This window comes from Gymnoscopelus microlampas, assembly GCF_963454915.1.
Source record: "Gymnoscopelus microlampas genome assembly, chromosome: 19".
In the NCBI taxonomy this organism is placed as follows: domain Eukaryota; kingdom Metazoa; phylum Chordata; class Actinopteri; order Myctophiformes; family Myctophidae; genus Gymnoscopelus; species Gymnoscopelus microlampas.
The window spans coordinates 36,115,566-36,139,245 of NC_139956.1; the positions used below are offsets into that span (position 1 = coordinate 36,115,566).

The 23,680-nt window shown below is 41.4% G+C and overlaps 2 protein-coding genes across 2 annotated transcripts in view; both read left to right on the forward strand.

Moving 5' to 3' along the window:
- LOC311034981 (acetylcholinesterase-like) overlaps positions 1 to 1,695 on the forward strand; it is a 36,934-nt gene extending 35,239 nt beyond the window's left edge. The window contains exons 9-10 of the mRNA XM_084043024.1: positions 738 to 895; positions 1,605 to 1,695. Coding sequence (XP_083899150.1) covers positions 738 to 895; positions 1,605 to 1,633 — 187 coding nt within the window. The 3' untranslated portion in view covers positions 1,634 to 1,695. The remainder of the gene's footprint in view (positions 1 to 737; positions 896 to 1,604) is intronic.
- Positions 1,696 to 3,050: 1,355 nt separating this feature from the next.
- On the forward strand, positions 3,051 to 23,365 carry LOC311034496 (acetylcholinesterase-like; the record flags this gene model as incomplete). The annotated part of the gene is made up of 11 exons (XM_084042375.1): positions 3,051 to 3,110; positions 6,897 to 6,904; positions 11,829 to 12,163; positions 12,647 to 12,875; positions 18,583 to 18,715; positions 18,920 to 19,071; positions 19,807 to 20,017; positions 20,365 to 20,678; positions 21,049 to 21,258; positions 22,979 to 23,136; positions 23,285 to 23,365. The coding sequence occupies 11 exons, from the start codon at positions 3,051 to 3,053 to the stop codon at positions 23,311 to 23,313; spliced, it is 1,839 nt and encodes a 612-aa protein (XP_083898501.1). The 3' UTR covers positions 23,314 to 23,365.
- Between the last annotated feature and the right edge of the window lie 315 nt (positions 23,366 to 23,680).

The window sequence follows — 23,680 nt, forward strand, 5'->3', positions numbered from 1 at the left end:
TGAAAAAGGTTATTGGAAAAAATACAGCCTTACACATTAGGACAATATCAGTCACTAGAATCAGAGACTTTTGTTTACAATGAGTCTAACATGGTTCAAGGCGTGTCTGATGAAATGAATACCAAATAAATATTGAATCGAGCAACTGAAGAACTGTCTGGGGTGCACACAAAAGCTAGAGTAGACGTTGTCCTCAGAAGGGTTTAAAGTGAAATATGTACGGTCAGTATCATGTCAGTATTATGGTCAGTATCATGTCAGTATCATGGTCAGTATCATGTCAGTATCATGTCAGTATCGTGGTCAGTATCGTGGTCAGTATCGTGGTCAGTATCATGTCAGTATCATGTCAGTATCGTGGTCAGTATCATGGTCAGTATCATGGTCACTATTATGTCAGTATCATGGTCAGTATTGTGGTCAGTATTGTGGTCAGTATCATGTCAGTATTATGTCAGCATCATGTCAGTATCATGTCAGTATCGTGGTCAGTATCATGTCAGTATCATGACAGTATCGTGGTCAGTATCTTGGTCAGTATCATGGTCAGTATCATGTCAGTATCATGGTCAGTATCATGTCAGTATCATGTCAGTATCAAAAGCTCACAATGCATCACATCATATTTTCAAGCAGGCATTTCAATTAGGTTAGGGGGTCCTTGACATGAAAATGTAGGAGAACCACTGATCTAAATGACTCATGGTTACCATTGTTTCTCTGCTGTTGCCTGTCAGGAACCCATCCATCGGAGGTAGTGATTGGCCCATTTCAACTCCCGAGAAGCAAGAGTATGTTACTCTGAACTCCAGGCCTCCAGAGACAAAGACGAGAATGGAACCTAAATGGTGTCAGTTCTGGAACAACTTGATGCCTAAAATACAGCAAGTTTCTGGTTAGAGCACACGTGCACGCGCACACACACACACACACACACACACACACACACACACACACACACACACACACACACACATACACACACACACACACCTCTGCATTTGATTCACACGCAGAACCCTTCGCACCACCAGTTTGAAGATATGTCATGATGAACATTTCGACTACTCATTACATCTCCCTATTTTAGCTTTCCGTGTACGTACAGTATGACACACACTATGTGGGGGCAGTCAAGCCCAAATCGTTCTTATTATACTATTGAGTCAGCAGTATCCCACTCAAATGCAAGTGAAAGTCAGTTAAAGTGCACTCGATGATCCTTTGTCCTCTCTGGAAAGATAATTTTACAGTATGTGATCATGTTGAATTTGTCAGTATTAGCCCACTGTGTTGGAGGCCAAAGGTTAGCGGTCATGTTTGTGTGTGTGTGTGTGTGTGTGTGTGTGTGTGTGTGTGTGTGTGTGTGTGTGTGTGTGTGTGCACACGTTTGTAAGAGAAAGAGACAGTTGGAGGGCAGTGTGTGCATCTGTAATTGTGCACGCTACATGTCCACGCTCATGTTCATAATATGTTTTCCTTGAAAATTTAAGTCATTAATTATTGTTTTCCTGTTATGAATATTAAAAAGTGCCTTTGTCTGTCATTGTCTGTCTGTCTGTCTGTCTGTCTGTCTGTCTATCTATCTGTCTCCCTGTCTCTAGATGAACTACGGAACTGCACTGCGAAGTAGCCAGGGGTGAAAGTGGGCAGGAACGGTCCGGAACGGCGTTCCGGTAAAAGATTCGGTTCCGGTATATTAAATAACCTGCCACAGACCCAAGGCCATGTTCAAGAAGAAAACATAATCTACTAACGTCAGATTAACATACACGAGTGTTATTAGTTAAGTTTTCTAATAAAGTGCTTTTGAATTGTTCCACTGTGTGTTTGTGTCAGCTTAATCGTGCTATTTTTACAGTGTTTATTTATTCCATGGAGGCGAGAAGCGTCTCGTCTTCTCCAGTGAGTCGCGCCAATTTGCACGTGTGTGCGCAACGAACCTGGAACTGGGATCAATTTACTTTGCAGGTTGGAGATCCGGTATAGAACGGACACGGAAGCTGCCTTTGTCCGTGCCTATGTATTCTCGCGTAGCCAGACAACTATTCCACAATCTCTGAATGCTATATAGAGTCTGGAACTATACCTCCTGAAATCCGAGAGAGGAAACTGGCACTTCCGTTCACAAAAATATATTTAAACCTCAAATCATCTAAGTATATTTAGCTTGCTGCTTAGCAGAAATGGAAATAAAATAATAGAATGTAAAGATATTTTAAAATATATTTTCGTGAACGGAAGTGCCAGCTGAGCTCTCTCGGATTTCGAGAGTTGTAGTTCCAGACTCTATATAGCATTCAGAGATTGTGGAATAGTTGTCTGGCTACGCAAGACTACTGTCACCCCGTCGTAGAACAGAGCAGCCTGAATGTCAACATCCTAACTGGCTGCGTCAAAGTGGCACGTTAGTAACCTTGTAGGCTTTTCCGTTTTCTCTTCAAAGTAAAACCGGATTTAGTGTCATGCTTGACATCGAAAACCACGTGAGCACTTCCATTTTTTCTTCAAAATAAAACCGGATGTGGCCACCATAGATATATCCACCTGTTTCCTAGGCTTTTCACTGTGTTCCACTTCCTGTCTTTTGATCCAATGAAATCCAATGAAACCGGTCAGATGACTAATGATATCCAATGAAATCCGACAGGAAGTGGAAAACACACAGCCAAGAAACAGGTGGATAAAGGCTAGATGGCTCAAGGGGGCGTCGCAAGCGTAGCTCAACCGCGGCCATCTTGCAACAGTCATTCATAACATTATGTCTATGGCCATGTATTATTGAAATAACCATAGCGTGCTCAATTTTCATCCGATTTTCAAACGGTTTGGTTTGTTGTAAACACCAAATATGTAGTTATGATACTGCATGCTTATAATTATAATCATGGATTTTATATGAAAATAACATTAAGTATGCAGTATCATAACTACGTCTTTGGTGTTTGCAACAAACCAAACCGTTTGAAAATCGGATGAAAATTGAGCACGCTATGGTTATTTCAATATTATATGGCCATAGACATAATGTTATGAATGACTGTTGCAAGATGGCCGCCATGTGGCTAAGTCGTTCTCCAGCAGCGCTCCGTTCTTGGCCAGCAGCGCAGGTGAGTCATCTAGCCTTTATATATATCTATTGTGGCCACAAGGACTACACTTAAGAACTACATGTTCCATACACCATGGGTCACTAGAAGAACTACATTCTAAGAACTACTGTACATGATCCATGCACCATGGGTCGCTAGAAGAACCACATTCTAAGAATTACATGTTCCATACACCATGTGTCGCTAGAAGGACTACATTCTAACAGTAGGTTTTAACAGCGGGCGACTCTCCCGACGATCGCCGGACGAAATCGTCCAAAAGATAAATAAAATCCATCTTTTCAGATCAACATCGTCCCTCCGCCCAATTCGCCTCTTCGCGCAGCTATCGCCAGTAGTTGCCGGCTCTCATAGACATAGGCTATAATGCACTTCCGGAGAATACTCTCCTGAATCGCCCACTGTTAAAACGCACCGTCAGGACTGCATTTCCCTTACACCATGGATCAAGCTTCACATCATACGCCACGAGAGCACTTTCGTTTTCTCGTCAAAATAAAACCACGTCACGTGTGAAGTCTCTCATCAAATGCAACTCGAACGCTTCCGCTCTTTTTTCAAAATAAATTTGTTTTAATGTTTACTTTATGCTCTGTTCTATGACGGTGTCGCCGAAAATAGCAGATCTACAAGCTCAGAATGCGTCTCATTGTGAGCTCGTAGATCTTAACAGCTATATGGTAGAAACTAGTGCCATATTGCGTCATCTTGTTCTTATTTTATTAACTGAGTAAAATGTTGATCTATTAATGACTTCCACTTGTATTTATTCATTTTGTCCACATGAGGGCGACATAAACCGTTGAATACAAACGGATGAACGGAGTCAGATGTTAAAGTGAACACACTGTTAACATTTATCATTGTATTAGTTCAATGATTTACATCAATGTTGTGTTTTTACCCCATGATGTTATTTAGTTAGTTAGTTAATTAGTTAGCAACTATTAGTTATTTACTAACTAGCTAAGTGACTGACTGACTGACTGACTGACTGACTGACTGCTGACTGTGAGGCTCAATTCATAAAGGTCTCACAGGTAATTTTATTACTTGTGTAGGTCCTATAAAGAGAAGAATGCATTCGCCATCTGTTTTGGATAAGGGGTGTCATGTTTTGCAATTAATTAAGCTTATCTAGACTATTTCTGTTATTAAGGTTATGTGATTTCTCTCAGACTGTGCAGGGCAGAGGCGTCTAATCTCTGAGTTAAGGTAACCGCATACCCTCGGATTAAAACTATTTCTTAATTCCATTTAAAGATGTGTTTACACTATAATTTAAAATTATAAAGCCGATAAAGTATAGTTTTGGACCATGACGGAGGCGTGCCGACTCAGCAGACCCTAACCCTAACCCTAACCCTTGAGGCTGAGGAGTCGCGCCCGAGCGCCTCCAGCCGCGAGTGCCCGCGACGACCAGCCGATGGTCTGCTAGACGAATCAGCGCCGTCCGAGTTATGTACAGATAGGGACAGAATCGTAAATATTTTTGGTGCGGACTGCGTTTGTCCCACTGACTGCGTTTGTCCCAACTGTCACTCAAAGTGACTATTGGCCAACTGCCTGGATGAGGCAGACTATTTCTGTTATTAAGGCTTTGTGCTTTCTATTAGACTGTGTAGGGCAGAGGCGTCTATTTTCTGAGTTAGGGTAGTCGCATACCCTCGGATTAGAATTATTTCTTAATTCCATTTAAAGATGTGTTTACACTATATTTTATGACCCAGGGATAGATGCTAGAAAGATACAGTCTTTGAACCCAGTTAGCCTATCCACAGTTCTGGTGTTCACACCTCCAATTTGGAAGACAATTAGCTCCCTGCTGATGGTCCAATTGTTGATGGCTCTTGGTATCAATGTGTCCCCATTAATATTCTCATTAACTCAACAATGAGATCTCCCACTCAACTCTGTGGTTGATGTAGGTGATCCACTCCATTGTTTAGGTTAGTAAGAATATGTGGATAGTTTCAGTTCAGTTGCAGTTTAGAAGTTTAGACCCCCTGGATATTTTGTGCTAAGTCTTGTAATCCATTCTTTTTCATGGAATCTTCTCTGCCCAATTGTCCAGCGGTCATTGTATTCCAGGCCGCATACTTTTATGGCATCAATCCCATGTGTCATAAAGTGTTGAACAATTAATAAATGGGTATCTTTTTCATTATTAATGGTGTACCTGTGTTGGCTTATTCTAATTGCTATGGAGTTGCTTGTCTCTCCTACATACTGTAATCCACACACTTGGCAAGTAATCAGATAAACACAATTTCTGGTGTTGTATGTGATGTTCTGTTTTAGGCTAATAATGTTTTTGTTTGTCCTGTTTATAACCGTTTGTTTCGGGCTAAAGTAGTTAGGCCTTGCCCGTGCTACTTGGTTCCATGGCTTCAATTTGCTGTGGATCAAGTAGTCTTTCAGATTTTTGTTTTTCCTATAGGCCGAAATGATCTTAAAGTTCTGTAGGAGGTTTCCTCCCCTGTTTTCAAAATGTCTTTTGATGGCTCTGTTTGCCAATAAACTTTGGCTAGAAAATGTGGTTACTAAGGCTAGTGTGGGTTTCTCATTCCTTACTTTCACTTCCGTTTCCTTAATGCTGTGAATAGAGTTTTGCAGGCATTTTCAAAATCTGCTTTTTGTGTGCAGATTCTCTTGAAACGTAGGAGTTGTGACTTGACTATTCCTGCGAAACAATGGGTTGGATGGAAGGATGTCTTGTGGAGCAGTGCATGTGTATCAGTCTCCTTAAAAAACACCTTTGAATCCAGTTTGCCGGTGGTGTTAAAATCTTTCCCTTTGAAGACTGTAACATCCAAAAAATCAATGTGTTCTTTGTTTGTGACATATTTCACTGTTATTGAGGCATGAATGTGTGTTTAAGACTTGTATGAACTGCTCAAATTCCTCTGTGGAGTGCTCAAATACTCCAAAAATATCATCTAGAAACCTAAAATAATGTGTGGGTTTGAATCTGCATTTTTGAAGGGCTGTTTCTTCCCATAAAGCCAAATATATATTTGCGTAGGATGGCGCAAATTTCTTTCCCATGGCTGTTCCACTGATCTGAAGGAAGGTTTTCCCATCAAATGAGAAGTCGTTTTTGGTCAAATTTAATTCTAGTAGTTCCAATAATTCTGCGTCTGGTCTTTGACTGTCAGGATACTTTTTAAAGATATCTCTGATTGCTTTCATTCCCGCTAATGTATTTATATTGGTATACAGGCTATCAACATCTATTGAGAACAGGAAGGCACCCTGAGGAACCGTGATGTTTTTTATTTTGTCAATAAAGTCATATGTATCCTTAATATAGCTTGGGTGTTTTACAGATAGTGGGTTTAAGTAGAACTCAATATATTCTGCTGTGGCATATGTTTCTGAGTTACAATCCGAGACAATTGGGCGTGCAGGTGGAATTTCATAAGGAATAGTCCAGCTGTTTGGGTCCTTGTGGATTTTGGGTAGAAGATAAAGGACTCTAGCCCTAGGGGAATTTTCGCCCCGTAGGTATTTTTCTTGTTTATGGTCTATAAACTTTTTCTCCCTTAACTTTGTAATGATTCCTCTCACTTCTATTGCTGTTTGTTCAAAAATGGGTGCTTCCAATTCCACATAGTGATTTGAGTTATTCAACTGTCTTAAACCCTCAAAAACATATTGTTGTCTGTCCAGAATGACTATACGACTCCCTTTGTCCGCAGGCTTAATCACAATGTCCTGGTTGTTAGCTAATGATCTTAGAGCTCTCACCTGATCTGTTGTGATGTTATTCTTTTCTTTCAGGTGTCCTGGTACATTTTGTACTGTGGCTCTGTCCATCTGGATCAATTGCTTTAGGCTGTCCGGTAGTTTGTCATTGTCTGGTTCCCAGTAGGATGGAAGATGGAAGCGTGGAATTTCCGTGTCGTTTCCAGCTCCAAAATGTGTGGCTAATTTGAGTCTGCGATGGTATTTCGACACATCTGTTCTCAAGTTTTGTGATTGTTGCCTGTAGAGGTCCAAGGTGTGGCAGAACAACAAGTCCAGAGTCGCTTACAATAAGCGGACATGGCAACACTGTTTCTGAGTTGCATTGCTCACTTTTAAGCTGGTTGACGTTTGTTTCATTGAGAGAGAGATAAAGACATACAGAGAAATAGAGAATTATACCTATTATTTCAAATACGTATTTCAAATACATGTAGGTCTATTTCAAATACTGCTCAACTCTGGCTATGGACCACAGCTAACAGCAGCCTGTGTCCTGTTGACCACATGCACCTGTCATTAGGCCTGAAACAATTATTAAATAATCATCTAATCGCAATTATTTGAGATAATCACAATTATTTTTGCATAATCATTATAATCGTTTCGATGTTGAAAATGTTCACACATTTTGAAATATTAAAAAACGTAGAAATAGCAGATCTACAAGTCACTTAGTGACGCGTTGTAAGCTTGTAGATCATCTATTTCTGCTATGTTTACATGTAAATTATTAAATGTGTAAATAATTTCTTTGTAGGCTATATCCAAGTTATTTGTCATATCTGCCCTGTGCAATTTGTGATTGTGAAGGTTAAAAACCAAACAGAAATAGAAATTGTATTCATTATGTTTCTATGTCCAATGCCAAAAACACAATTAAATCGTTAATAACATCTGTGTCACTTTTGACTCTATACTCCGTCATGCACGGTGTCGCTCCTCGCCGGAAATAGACGATCTATCAGTGAATTTGGATCAGAGGGTGGCACTGTCACACCGTCACTTATTGTCCACATACCACCCCAGTGGCGGAGCGTCCGTGTAGGCCTACGGGCCCGGGACTTCGGGGGCCCGGGCCGTCAGATCACATGGACCTTAATCTGAGTTCCCAGAAGTTCTCGCCAGCTCTCGCATACAAACGGGAGAGGCGAGGAACTTCTGCGCCAGAGCCCTGGTATTTGTGGTCGGGATGTAACTTACGCTCAGAATCAGAGCGGACACGCCTCTTACCGGTCTGAGAGCTGTGCAACTCGTCTAAACAGTCCGACGAGAGGCAAACAGCAGTACACAACAATGGCGGCCGCAATTTCTAAAGGGGAAATTGCTTCCCGTCGCTCCTATTTACATGCAACACCCACTGCATGTGGATCCCGCCCCCTTTTCTTCATTGGCTGTTGATTTGAATCAGAACGCAGTGGCCGCGCGCCCCTGCTGTCCAAGCTCCGAGGCGATGCCTCCCAGACTACATGGACCTTTATTTTATTAGAATTAGACGTACTTATTAATACATATTCCTCACACAACTTGACAGAGAAGATATGTAAGGGTTCAGTGGGGTTCTTTCCTTCCTTAAATATGTTTGTTGTAGGCTGATTCAGTGGTGGTAACTAAGTACATTTATTCAAGTATACATTTCCAGTACTTTTACTTCTACTCCACTAAACATCTCAGAGGCAAATATTGTACTTTTTACTCCCACTACAATTATGCGAAAACATTATAATTAATTATTTTGTTATTATAATTAATTACTAATTACTTTGTCGATTTTGATTATTACAAAACGTACAGCAACCACTTCAGCCCTATACATTTATAGCAGATCTACAAGCTCACAATACGTTGTGGTGCGATGCATTGTGAGCTTGTAGATCAGCTATTTTCAAAAGATTTGTATTCCGCTACTTTTACTCAAGTACATTTTAATTCCGGACTTACATGTAACAGAATATTTCTGCATTTACCTACAGTAAGTACGAAATGTGAGTACTTTTTCCATCACTGGCTATATATTAAAGGCTGTTCCAGTCTAAAGTGCTGAAGAGAAACTAGAGGTTAGTAACCCCAGTTTCTTTACCTTCTTCGTAATATACTTAATTATGGGTAAGTATATTACGAAGAAGGGACAAGATAACCTAGCTTTGCTTTGAAATATGCTGTCATTTTAAATGTCTAATCAAATGATGTTTAATCAAATGATGTCTAAATGATGTGGAACTAAAACTGTCTACTGAGTCGATAGAGAGTCACTGAACTTTATCTGACATGTGATTGACCCACAGTGCCTTCTTCCTTTATGTTAACAGAAGCGTCAGCTAGGGGTCAGGGTTCAGCTAAAGGGGGGGTGGTTGTCATAATGACATGGCAAAAAGCGATAGACTATAGCATAAATGAGGCTATGGGCATAGACATATAAGCATAGACACCTCCTTTGGCTCTGAAGCGTGTGAATGGCGGACGCGCTTCCGCTTCTGGGGGGCAGCTGGAAATTTACGTGTGCGTCACAGAAGGGGGCGTTCAGTAGGCCAATCAGAGGCAGGTGGGGGCGGGACAACTAGATTCTGACAAGTCCTGGAAAAGACGCGCTGTGGTTGGCCAGTAGTCAACACGCTGTGATTGGCCAGTGCCCATTCCCCCCGGAAATATGGTGGCCACCATACCCAGCATGTCGCTCCAATGAACTGCAGAGGCCAATGAGGTATCTAGGTTTCTGTGGCTATGGGTGTCATTGGTCATCGGACCAGTTTCATTGGATTTCATTGCATCAAATCGACAGGAAGTGGAAAACACACAGCCTACTGTAGGAAACAGGTAAATAGCCATACCTAACCCCATGCCAAAAATCAAAAGCTGCATGCCACCCTGTTAGATGTTGCTCTCCCTAACACTGCTCAAACAACGTGACAGAGAAGGTATGGGGTCATCATTGCTGGGTCATTGCTGGGTTTCTAGGCTATTAAGATGATTGGGGACGCATTGTAAGCTTGTAGATCGGCTATTTTCAAATGGCCGAAATGTATAGAGCTGAAGTGTTTAATGTGTGTTTTTGTAATATTAGCCGAATCAAAATCTACAAAGTAACTATTAACTCATAGGTACAACATTTGCCTCTGAGATGTAGTGGAGTAGAAGTAAAAGTAGCCTACTACAGAAATTTGGAAATACTCTAGTAAGTAAAAGTACCTCACAATTGTACTTAAGAACAATACTTGAGTAAATGTATCCTACTTAGTTACTTTACACTACTGGATGAATGTTACAGTATGGCTGTATATTCAAAGTTGTTCCATCATGCTTTCGTGCAGCTGTGTGCGCACTGCGCTCTGCTGCGGTCACAACACTCTCCAAGTGCGTCTTAATCCTGTAACACACTCCCAGCACCCAAGCTAGTGAAAATAGCAGATCTACAAGCTCGAGCTATTTTCACTACTTTTAAACATTTGTTTTGTAATTTATGTCTTTGATAGGCCTATTTATGTTCATTTAAAACAATCATTGAATTTGTTTTGAATTCATGGGGGGAAAAAAGCTGTTATAATAATAATAATAATAATTATATGTAAATAATAATAATAATAATAATAATAATAATAATAATAATAATAATAATAATAAGGGTAAGTGTAATAATAATAATAATAATAAAAAAACAAAATGTTAAGGGATATTTACTCGTGACCCAAATTGGTCCCGACCCAGTGTTTGGGAACCAGTGCTGTAACTTTGTGCCAGCGGAGCGTTAAGCTGGAGGCGTGTTGACATGTCTATTAATTGTTATAAATAGAGCACTGAAGTCTGAAGTAATTTACCCATCCTACCTGGGTCATACGTTGCATTGCAACGCATTGTGAGCTTGTAGATCTGCTATTTTCAAATGGCCGAAATAAGGGCTGAAGTGGTTAATGTATGTTTTGTAATAATAATCAAGTAACTAGTAACTACAGTTTTCAAATAATTGTAATGGAGGAAAAGTACAATATTTGCCTCTGAGTGAGATACAGTATTGTGGAGTAGAAGTAAAAGTGGTGACAACTGGAAAAAGTAAAAGTAAATGAAAATTGTACTTAGTTACTTTACACCACTGCAAGTAGTCCATTCCTGTAAACAAGGATGTTGAACTTTGATGGTGTGTCTGTGTGTGTGTGTGTGTGTGTGTGTGTGTGTGTGTGTGTGTGTGTGTGTGTGTGTGTGTGTGTGTGTGTGTGTGTGTGTGTGTGTGTGTGTGTGGGGACAGAGAGAGATATAGATAAAGATATATATATATACTGTATATATATATATATATATATATATATATATAGTGCAGTATAATACAGTAACATCAGTGCAATGCCTGTTTATGTTTTGAGTCAAAAGCTTTGAGTCTTTGTAAACCACAATTCACACTTACTGTAGGTTCTAGTGCGTCACATGTAACTTCAAGTAGGAACGTAAGTGAGAGAGGAATGATAAAACTTCATGATGCAACTGTTCCTTTTGTACTGCAGTGGGTTGCTTCAGCTGTGTACAGTATAATGTTACACCATGTTTACGACAATGCAACTGTTCTCTAAATATATCCGGAAAGCTCCTAGCCATCCACGTCTGCTTTTTTAAATCTCTGTGTCAGTCTTATTTATTTTATTGTGATATGGATCCCCCTTGGGTCTGAAATAAAGATTGAATTGAATTGAATTACGCTTAACCACTTGGTAAAACAGACCTCAATTGCACTGTACTTGGTGCGTTCTTTTTCAATATACACCAAATCTTGTCCCCAAAAACAGAATGGGGATGCTGGGGTTCATGTGATTCATGTGGTTAATTTGTACACCGCTGCATGACGGCGAAAATAACCGATCTACAAGCTCTCAACATGTCACATCCTGACGTGCTGTGCGTTTGTAGTTCGGCTACTTTTGGTGATTGACACTGTTGTACGACGCGGTATAAACCAGACTTTCGTCTGTGTGTGCTTCCTCCCAGCAGGCTCCAATCATCCCACATGGCCATTTTAGTACACATCCAGTTGCTCCTCTTCCTCGGCTCTTTGGTAGCTGCTCAGGACGACCTTGTGGTCAACACGCCTAACGGAAGGATCAGAGGTAAACTAGTCTCCACGCAGCACAAGGCCGAGGTCGAGGTCGAGGACGAGGCCGAGGACGAGGCCGTCAGGGCGTTCCTGGGGATTCCCTATGGAAAAGCCCCGGTGGGTGAACTGAGATTCCGCGCTCCTGAACCAGCAGGAGGGTGGAAGGGGGTCAAAGATGCCATGTGGTTCCCAGATTCCTGTTACCAGCTTGCTGATGTGAAGTTTCCAGGTACAAGACAAGAAACACACATTCATGGCTATATATATGTACATGTGTAACATAAACACTGTTTTGCTGTATGTGTCCCTACTGAAATGAAGGATAACGTGTTGCATACGTACACGCATGCAAGCACAAACGCACACACACGCACACACACACGCATGCACACACGCACGCACGCGCACACACGTGCACGCACGCACGCGCACACACGTGCACGCACGCACGTACGCATGCACGCACGCGCGCGCGCGCGCACACACACACACACACACACACACACACACACACACACACACACACACACACACACACACACACACACACACACACACACACACACACACAGGTCTGCAAGCCTGTCAGCCCTGACGCCAACAGTTGATTGTCAGTCAGTCAGTCAGTCAGCCAGTCCGTCAGGCCGTCAGTCAGTCAATCAATTAGCTCAACTGCCTTATTCCATCTTGTTGATTTGTTTATTCTTCCCAGGGTTCCGTGGGACAGAGATGTGGAACCACAACACCTACCTGAGTGAGGACTGTCTCTACCTCAATGTCTGGTCACCACGAGTCAACCACACCATGGCCTCCCCACTGGCTCCTGTACTGGTCTGGATCCATGGAGGCGGGTTCAGCACAGGAACTTCCTCTCTGGATATATATGACGGTCGCTTCCTGAGCCAGTCAGAAGGTGTGATTGTGGTGTCGATGAATTACAGGTAAGGCATTGTGTAAAGCAATTGAGTACTATATAACTCTGATATATTATTATTATTATTATTACATTAATAGAAAAAGTGCTTCTCGGAGCACAGGTCTCCGCCAGGTCAGGTAGGTTAATGTGGATCAGCAATGTTCGGAATTCGCCAATCAGGATGGAATAGGAAAAATCAGATGAAACCATCTTGATCACTTGACTACAGAAATAATGTGTACCGATTTGCATGATGTTTGGAGACAATTTGTAGGAGTAATATAAAAAAGAAAATTGTTGCAAAAATCAGCCTCCTGGTGGCGCTATAATAGGGATATGTTAAAAGGGTGGCATTTGTTCCTCAACGTAGTGCGAATCTGCATGCAAAGTTTCAGCGCAATCGGACGCTTTGCGTCACTTTGTTGAAAACGGGCCACTCCGTATTTGTTGTTTTCTGTTTGGGGGGGACCGCATGTTGTCTTTTGGTTTTTCTCGTGTTGTGTAAAAGAAAAAAAATGGGGGTGACTTCATATGTAATGACTTTTGACATATGCTAAATGTATAAAAAAAAAAAAAAAACGGGACACTACTGCAAACTTTAGATGTTAATCTTAGCCAATCAGGATGGAATATGAAAAATCAAACAGATCCGTCTTGTTCACATGACAGATCATGTCTGCCGATTTGTGTGAAATTTGGATACAATCTGAAGGCTTAATATCAAAAAAATGTTTTACATAAGTCGGCCTCCTTGTGGCGCTATAAAAGGCAAATGTGAAAAATGCAGGGCAAAGGTTTTTCCTTGGCCTCTGGAGATAGTGCATACAAAGTTGTACACAGATTGGTGCAGTTTTAGGTAAAAGCAATATTCCTGTTATAGCGCCGCCATGAGGCTGATTTGAAAAAAATCTAGTGGCATTTCTTCCTCGGCCTAGTGGGAATGTGTGTGTGAAATTTCATGGAAATTGCATGCTGTGTTCATGATTTGAGGCACTTTGTTCAAAACGGAGTAGTCCTGCAAACTTTGGAAGCCAATCTTAGCCAATCAGGATGGAATATGAAAAATATGAAAAACAGATACTGTGTACTGATTTGCGAGATTTTTGGACAAAATCTGTAGGAGTACTATCAAAAAATGTGCTTCGCACAAATCGGCCTCCTGGTGGTGGAGGCCCATGTGAAACATGTGGGGCAGAGGTTCTGCTCTGGAATCCAGGGAGTGTGTGTGTGCACAGTTTGGCCGCGATCATGCCAACGGTGGCGGAGATCAGCTGTCCGCAGACGGAGGGGGCGACAGACACACACACGGACGGACGGACAGACAGGGGGTAAAACATACTCTCACCAGGCCGAAATAATGAAAGAAAAAACATTCAACGGTTGTGTTAGGGGACAGCTAACACAACCGTTTCAAGATGGCGGCCGGGAGGTTTTTCGGCTGAGTGCGGCTTTAATTCTTTTAGTTTAAAAGTGAAATAAGTGTAGTTGAATAACTAAGCACTTCACTAGATCTGAAGGAGAAATATGGGCGATAAAAACAAAGTAAAAGGAAGCGCAAGTGGTAATCACATTGGAACGAGATCAAGTAATACGGAGAATGGCGTGGGGGAGAAGTCACTGGTCGGCTTTGGAGCACAGGTGGACAACTTTGCCAAACCCCCACAGGTGGTCAGGACAAAAAGTCACTGATCTGTAAACGATGTAAGAAAAACTACTGCATAACGTGCTTAAAGAAGGATGACATGGAGTATGCGATCCTGCAGAAACAAGACACAGGCATAATGTGGTTTTGTCTACATTGTGAAGAAAGCGTGGAAAAGAGCATTGCGGTGGAACAAATGATGGAAGAGAAATGCCAACTAAGTACTCAACAACTTGAGCGGCTGCGTGAGTTGGAGTCGAAGTTGGAGAAGAGAGTCTTCTTGATATCATTCAGGAGCGACTGAAATTGAGAAAAATGCCGACCCAAAGGAAAAATCACTGGCCTTTAACAGTGTCCTGACGGAGATAGACGAGTGCAAATCAAGGGAAAGAAATATTGTGGTGTTTGGTATAAAGGAGCAAAGCCTGGAGGACAGCGGAGAAGAGCGCCAACAAAAAGATATGGAAGTTGTAAGGGACGTATTCAAAACTGACAGAGTCATTTGCGAGAGTGACACAGATTGGAAAACATAACAGCGGAGGCACGGAGGACCCAGAAAGATCCGGCAGACCCGTTCTGGTCACGCTGCAGAGCATGGAACTAAAGACCAACTTGTTCAGGAAGATCTCCGCGTTACATCAAACGGAGAAGTATCAAAACATAAGAATTGCAAATGACCTTACAAGGACTGAGAGAGAGAGAGAAAGAGAAGGAGCTGTATGAAGAGGCGAAGGAAAAGACGCGAAAATCATCTGGGGAATCCACCTACAAAGTCCGGGGCCCTCCCTGGGCTAGGAGAGTGGTGAGAATCCCCAAGACGGATTGACTTGATCATGAACATGAACTTGCACCCCAGACACAGCAGGACGGTAAATTTCCCCCCTTAGAAAGTATCTTGGGTTTATATACAAATGCGGACCAACTCCATAACAAAATGCATGAATTTACTGCTCGTTTGAAAGTGCTCCCACTTATTCATATTATTGGTATTACCGAAGTTAAACCAAAAAAAATCGAAGCACAGAATGCATCCAGTGGATTTTAATTTGGATGACGTAGAAGGTTATAATATTTTTTCCAAGAATATTGACAATGACGTAGGTAGAGGACTGCTGCTTTATATTCATAGGTCATTAGACGTCAAGGAAGTTACATTAGTGACAGAGTTCTAAGAGAATATTTTTGTGGAGATAAAATGTAACAACAAAGAGTCTATGCTTGTGGGTTTAATCTATAGGTCACCTTCTGACAGTGGTACAGAGACTATAACGAAAATCTTCTGGTTTTAATGGAGGAAGTGTCATCTAGGAAGCATTTACATGAATTATTTATGGGAGATTTTAATTTGCCAAATATAGATTGGAATTTGCTTGATGCAAAGGGAGATGGAGCTACATTAGACAATAAGTTTTTGGACTGTGTTCAGAATCCATTGTTGTTTCAACATGTTCTGGAACCAACAAGGTGGAGAGGGTGTGACACACCACATGTGTTGGATCTTATATTCACAAATGAGGAAAATATGGTTGAGGATGTTCAATATCTAAGCCCATTAGGTAAAAGCGATCACTGTGTTTTGCTGTTTAAGGTCATATGTTGTACAAAAATTAAGAAAAACGAAAAAATAAGAAAAAATTACAATAAGGGGAATTTTGAGGCAGCAATTAGAGAATTGGAAATATTTGATTGGAAAAATTATTTCTCTGACTATGATGTAGACAATAAATGGAGATTATTAAAGTTGAAGTTGAAAGAAACAGAGGATAAATATGTGCCAAATATCAAGAGCATGCCATTGAATAGGAAGCACAACTTTCCCTTAGACAGTATTACAAAAACAAAAATTAAGGAAAAAAACTCTCTTGCAAGAAAGGCTATAAAAAGTAAAGACCCAGAGGTACAAAAAGAATATCGGAGAGTTAGAAATTGTGTGAGATCGAGAACCCGGAATTTAAGAAATCTATATGAAGAAGACTTAGCAAGACAATCTAAACACAAACCAAAAGTTATTTGGGACTACATTAACAAAAGGACAAAAATTAAAACAGCAGTAGGAGATCTACATGTTAACCAGGAAAACAAGAACTCCCCAAAAACAGAGAAGGACTCTCAAAAAGATGAAATACTCTCAGATTATTTTAGCAGTGTATTTGTGATTGAACCTGAAGGGCATGTGATACCTGAACTGCCAAGAGTGGAAGTTCAGCACACAGAACGTCTTATAATAACCACTGAGGACACCAAAAAACTGCTACAGAGCATGAACATTTACAAATCTCCAGGGCCTGATGCAATACATCCTAGGATTGTAAAGGAACTAGCTAGTGTGATTGCTGAACCAGTAACAATGCTATTTAATAACACTTTGGAGGAAGCAACTGTACCTTGTGGTTGGAAAGAGGCACAGATCAGTGCAATTTTCAAGAAAGGAAGTAGGGCAATAGCAGGGAATTACAGACCTGTTAGTCTGACATCTGTGTTATGTAAAACAATGGAAAAATTAATTAGGGCATACATTGTAGATCATATGAAGTCCAATAAGCTCTTAAGTAACAAATAGTATGGTTTTATATCTGGAAGATCGACCACACTCCAACTTCTCACGGTTCTTGATAAATGGTCAGCAGCTTTAGATACAGGAGAGTCAGTTGATTGCATATATATGGACTTCCAAAAAGCTTTTGATAAAGTTCCCCATAAGAGATTAATATCAAAATTAAGGTCCTACTGCATAGATGACAGAGTTATCAGTTGGATACAAGATTTTCTTAGTAACAGGAAACAGCAGGTGGTGGTTAATGGAGCCACTTCAGATTGGAAGGCAGTGACCTCTGGAGTCCCACAGGGATCCGTATTAGGCCCTGTGCTTTTTGTTATTTACATAAATGATTTACCAAGTGTGATACAATCTGATGCCTACCTTTTTGCGGATGACACGAAAATATTTAGAATTATTACCAAGGACACTGACATAGCTCAACTTCAAGCAGATCTCCAGAGTACTAGCAATTGGTGGGACAGGTGGCTATTGAAATTAAATCCAGACAAATGTAAACAATTACACATTGGGAAAACAAGTGCCAACTTGGCCAACAATACAGTTGGAGATTTGGTGATTCATCAAATAGAGGAAGAAAAGGACATAGGAGCTGTCGTTGACAATTCATTAGAATTTCAAACACACAAATCTGAAAAAGTGAAAAAAAGCAAATTCCATGTTGGCGATAATCAGAAGAACTTTTTTAAATTTACGCAAATAACTATTTATACCACTATACAAATCCTTGGTGAGGTCTCATCTTGAACTTGCAAGCTCAGTCTGGTGTCCTTATAAAATCAAATATATAGAGAAAATTTAGAAGGTTCAGAGAAGGGCTACTAAATTAATTCCAGGCCTGAAAGAAATGTCATATGAAGGAAGGCTAAGACATTTACAGTTACCAACGTTAGTATATAGGAGACACAGAGGAGATATGATTGAGGTCTATAAACTTGTTCACCAGATATATGACTTCACAGCCTAGCATATTGTCCACTTCTGGGACAATAGGTACGAGTTGAGAGCGAATTCCCTAAAATTGCTACAACTAAACTGTAACTCTGAAAAGAGAAAGAATTTCTTTACAATTCGAGCTGTAAGAACATGGAACAAACTTCCAGAGGAAGTGGTCCAGGCTCCTTCAGTCAATACCTTCAAGAATAGACTTGACAAATTCTGGCCATCAAAAGACTTTCTGTACAATTATAGGACTGGCTTGTAACTTCATAGACTGGTTAACCAACAGATTTTTTTTTTTTTGATGTGAAAATGAAATTATGTGTGTACCTATGTATAGTGGGGGATTGTATGTGGGGGGTGGGGTGGGTGGGTTGAAGGGTAGTACATTGTTAATTGTGAATGTCGCAATTTGAAAAGAAATATTTATATTGTGTTGAGTCTGGCGTAGAGGATTGCATCCTGTGCCAGAAAATGTTCAATAAATTTCAATAAATACATTTCAATAAATTTCAATGAATAGTTGTGTCCAAACTGACTGACTGGTATACTGTATTTGCACATACTGTAACCACTGTTTTTGATCTGTGACAGAGTCGGAGCACTGGGTTTCCTGTCACTTCCTGAGAGCAAGTCTATTCGTGGAAATGCAGGTCTACTAGACCAGAAACTGGCTCTCCGCTGGGTAACGGACAATATTGCTGCTTTTGGAGGGGACCCCTCTAAGGTACCGCTTTTTATTCATTGTTTATTTCAATCCTTGTCCATAATGTAATTTATTAATGCAGATTTAATATATTTTAATTTACCATAAATATAATTAACTATTTTAACACCATGCATCAGCAATATAAGACTTTTCACGGGGGAAATCATTTGGGGGAAACAAAAGTATAAGGTAAAGAAAGCCTTGCTGTTACTGTATGTCCAGGTGACCTTGTTTGGGCAGGGCGCTGGGGCAGCATCTGTTGGCTACCACCTTCTTTCCCCGGGCAGCCATGGACTCTTTCAGAGAGCAGTGATGCAAAGTGGTGCCCCTACTGCACCCTGGGCCTTTCTCAGTCAGATCAAGGCCTGGGAGAGGTAACAGTAGTCTACATTATGTTGTGTGCTGGTTCGTCAGTTGAATCAGCTGTGAACTCATTCATTCAGCCAGTCTGTACTGTCTGTCTGTCTGTCTGTCTGTCTGTCTGTCTGTCTGTCTGTCTGTCTGTCTGTCTGTCTGTCTGTCTGTCTGTCTGTCTGTCTGTCTGTCTGTCTGTCACTCACTCACTCACTCACACCACATCATAATTCTGTCTCCTAATTCATTGAAGTATATGACCGATACGAATACACTCACAATTAGAATTAATGATTCATAGATAGAGTGTACCGGGTAGCAAACAAAGGTGAAAAAAACATCCATGCTCATTAAGAGAAGGACACTCAGTCAGAAGAAATGTAAACCCTCTCTTCAGCTATTCAACCGTGTTGAAGAGAGGAAGACAGTTCATTATTATTCAGAAGTAGTGACACACACGTCTCAAACACTGTTCTCAGATGCATGCAAACACAATTATGGCTCATACCATGGCTCATACTGCTCTCATTCATCTTCCGCCCTCTCCCTGTTTCCACCCCCCTTTCTTCATTTACATCCCTTCCTCTTTTCTCTCTTCTCTCTCGTTTCCTTACCTTTCATCTGTCTCTCACCCTTCCACGTTCCCTCTCTCTCAATTTCCCCAATGTCGTCATCTTTCCTTCCTCCTTCCCTCCCTCTCTCCTCCGCACTCTCACTCCTCTCTGTCATTTCCTCTCTTTCATCTCTTTTCTCAGGTCTGTGAGTCTTGGACGGCTGCTAGGCTGCCCGCTCTCCCCTGCAGCTGATCTGGAGGCGTGTCTGCAGAAGGCAGACCCGGAGGTCATCATAAACCAGCAATATGAAGTTTCTCTATCAGAGTTCCTAGGCCTGCCCTACGGGCCAACTGTCCTAGGCCTGCCCTTCGGGCCAACTGTAGATAACAACTTCCTACCAGCTGAACCAGAAGTAGGTGCAGTTTCTGCAAGGGTGATATTGCAATGTGTGGGCGTACAAATACTGTACGTGGGTGGGCCATGCAACAGTGCTTCACAGTAAAGGTGTGTTGAAGCATTAGGAAGATGATGTTGGTGTTTCCGCATGTTGAAATGTAGTGGATGTTGTGTACTTTCAAATGTGCATGTTTTGAATGGGAATCTGAAGCATGTTATAGCAAGCACACATTTAGGTTGAGCTTGAAACAAACTTCTATAGCTGGATCCAAAATAATCAATACTACATTGATAGGTCCCCCTAAAAACTGACACATTTAAAATTTGTAAAAGCAAACTCTTATTTTGTTATCACTCATAAAGGTGCTTCTTCGCACTGGCAACTTCCTGAAGACAGATTTACTGATTGGCGTCGCCCTAGATGAAGCAACCTACTTCCTAATGTATGGAATGCCAGGATTTGATGACGTCCAAGGTGAGAGTCTGATCAGTAGGAGGGACTTCCTGGATGGGGTTGCCCTTGCAATGCCCGGAGCCAGTAATGTCACAGTGGAGACAGCTGCTTTCCTCTACACAGATTGGGCAGATGAGAATAATGGCACCACACTTCGAGACCATTTGGGTCACCTGGTTGGAGACCAGTACTTCGCTTGTCCTGTCTTAGACTTCAGTCTCAGGTAACTGATCCAGCCTACTCTGTTGATTTTAGGAAGCCTTGAAGTTAGGGAGAGCCATCACAAAGTCATCATTTTGAATCCCAGTTCAATTTCTTAGGATTTGATAGCACTTGCTGTGGGTACCTTGGACAGCTTTATGGAGTATAGGGAGACATGTGGAATTCCACTAGGGTGTACAATGGTGGCCAATCACGGTGCAGGGTTAGGGGGGTACAATGGTGGCCAATCAGAGTGCAGCGAATGTCGATGTCCAAACCTCACATATAGGGGCGGTTACACCGCCCAAAAGTGTGCATGCTGTGCAGTTGTCTTCTTTAAACTCCCCAAGTCTAGAGTCAAAGTAATACAATATGGTCACCTCCTCTCCCAGGTATGCAGAACATGGAGGGAAACCCCGCCTCTACCAGTTTAACCACTATGCCTCCACCAGCCCCTGGCCAAAGTGGATGGGTGCTATGCATGGCTCTGAGATCGAGTTTGTCTTCGGAATGCCATTGAAGGGAACCCTGGGACACACACAGGAGGAAGTGACCATGAGCAAGAAGTTAATGAAACAATGGGCCAACTTCGCCCGAACAGGGTAAACATTCACCCACCCATCCATCCATCCATCCATCCAATATCATATTTGTATTAATGTAATAATTCTTATCATATTTTGTGCATAATGGAGATTCATACGTAACAATACCTCTGTTTTAGTATAACATAAATGCCTTGGTCAATGCACTGTGGATATATTGATACTTTGATGGTTTGTCTACTAAAATCCCACAGTGGGGAGACTTTTATATTGCTCCCACTATACAGTATTCAAACAGTATACATTCAAGGTGGGATGACATTGATTGGTGTTGTACGTGTATAGCATTGCCTCTCAAAGTGGGGTCCAGGGATCACCATGGTTCCTTGAGTGGGTTTCAGGGGGAAAATGAGGAAGAGTTGATACACTTATTTATTGTATTTTACTTTAAAGCGCTTCAAAAAATTAAATAAAGGAAAAGGGTTATTGAAAAAACACAGCCTTACACATTAGGACAATATCAGTCACTAGAACCAGGGACTTTTGTTTACAATGAGTCTAACATGGTTCAAGGCGTGTCTGATGAAATGAATACCAAATAAATATTGAATCGAGCAACTCAAGAACTGTCTGGGGTGCACACAAAAGCCAGAGTAGACGTTGTCCTCAGAAGGGTTTAAAGTGAAATATGTACGGTCAGTATCATGTCAGTATTATGGTCAGTATCATGTCAGTATCATGGTCAGTATCATGGTCACTTGTCAGTATCATGGTCAGTATCATGGTCAGTATCGTGGTCAGTATCATGTCAGTATCGTGGTCAGTATCATGGTCAGTATCATGGTCAGTATCATGTCAGTATCATGGTCAGTATCATGGTCAGTATCATGTCAGTATCATGTCAGTATCTTGGTCAGTATCTTGGTCAGTATCATGTCAGTATCATGGTCAGTATCATGTCAGTATCGTGGTCAGTATCTTGGTCAGTATCATGGTCAATATCATGTCAGTATCATGTCAGTATCATGTCAGTATCATGTCAGTATCAAAAGCTCACAATGCATCACAAAATATTTTCAAGCAGGTGTCCGGGGCCAAATCAAGGGGCAAGGCTTGGATATTTACGATGAGGCCAACACGGAAGCTTATGAATGGCCAGAGTGGCGCTGTTTTACCCTGCGCCGACCTGAAGTGTCAGAAAGAATTTATTTTAGCGCAAGTGAATGGGTTTTTGACAAACTTTAGACTCGATTTTCTTACCGTAATAAAAATTGTCATAAATTCTATATGCTTCCAGTCGCTAGTTTAAAGTCTCCTTTCAATCATCATGATATGCGTTTTGCTAAATTATGGTCCCATTTATTCTAAAATTGACGATAAAGTAGGCTATGCTCCAGGAGGGGCGGGATGATTTGATTGACAACCTACACAACCAATAGCATTCATTCCCCGCCCCTGCTCTTGATTGACAAGCTACCCAACCAATAGCATTTTTGGGGGTGTTTTCCGGTTCGCTGGTCACGTGTCTGGTCTTAACCAATAGCGTTTGAGTTCCGGCGTGGCCAACTGTATATATTAACGATGGAGGAATGCATGTTCCTGAACTATCGGCTTCATTTTCGTTCTGTAGAAAGCAGGGGAGTGGCTTTGTCCATTCTTTTTTACAGTCTATGGGCCAAATACATATCAATTAGGGGGTCCTTGACATGAAAATGTAGGAGAACCACTGATCTAAATGACTCATGGTTACCATTGTTTCTCTGCTGTTGCCTGTCAGGAACCCATCCATCGGAGGTAGTGATTGGCCCATTTCCACTCCGGAGAAGCAAGAGTATGTTACTCTGAACTACAGGCCTCTAGAGACAGGGAGGAGAATGGAAGCTAAATGGTGTCAGTTCTGGGACAACTTGATACCTAAAATACAACAAGTTTCTGGTTAGAGCACACGCACACACACGCACGCACGCACGCACGCACGTGCACACACACACTATTTATTGTTTTCCTGTTATGAATATTAAAAGTGCCTTTCATTGTCTGTCTGTCTGTCTGTCTGTCTATCTATCTGTCTCCCTGTCTCTAGATGAACTACGGAACTGCACTGCGAAGTAGCCAGGGGTAAAAGTGGGCAGGAACGGTCCTGAACGGCGTTCCGGTAAAAGATTCGGTAGGCTACTGTCGAGAGCAGCTGTCAAAATCCCATATTAAATAACCTGCCATAGACCCATGGCCATGTTCAAGAAGAAAACATAAACTACTAAGGTCAGATTAACATACACAAGTGTTATTAGTTAAGTTTTCTAATAAAGTGCTTTTGAATTGTTCCACTGTGTGTTTGTGTCAGCTTAATCCGTGCTATTTTTACGGTGTATATTTATGGAGCCGAAAAGCGTCTCGTCTTCTCCAGCAAGTCACGTCAATTTGCGCATGCGTGTGCAACGAACCTGGGACTGGGATCAATTCACTTTGCAGGTTGGAG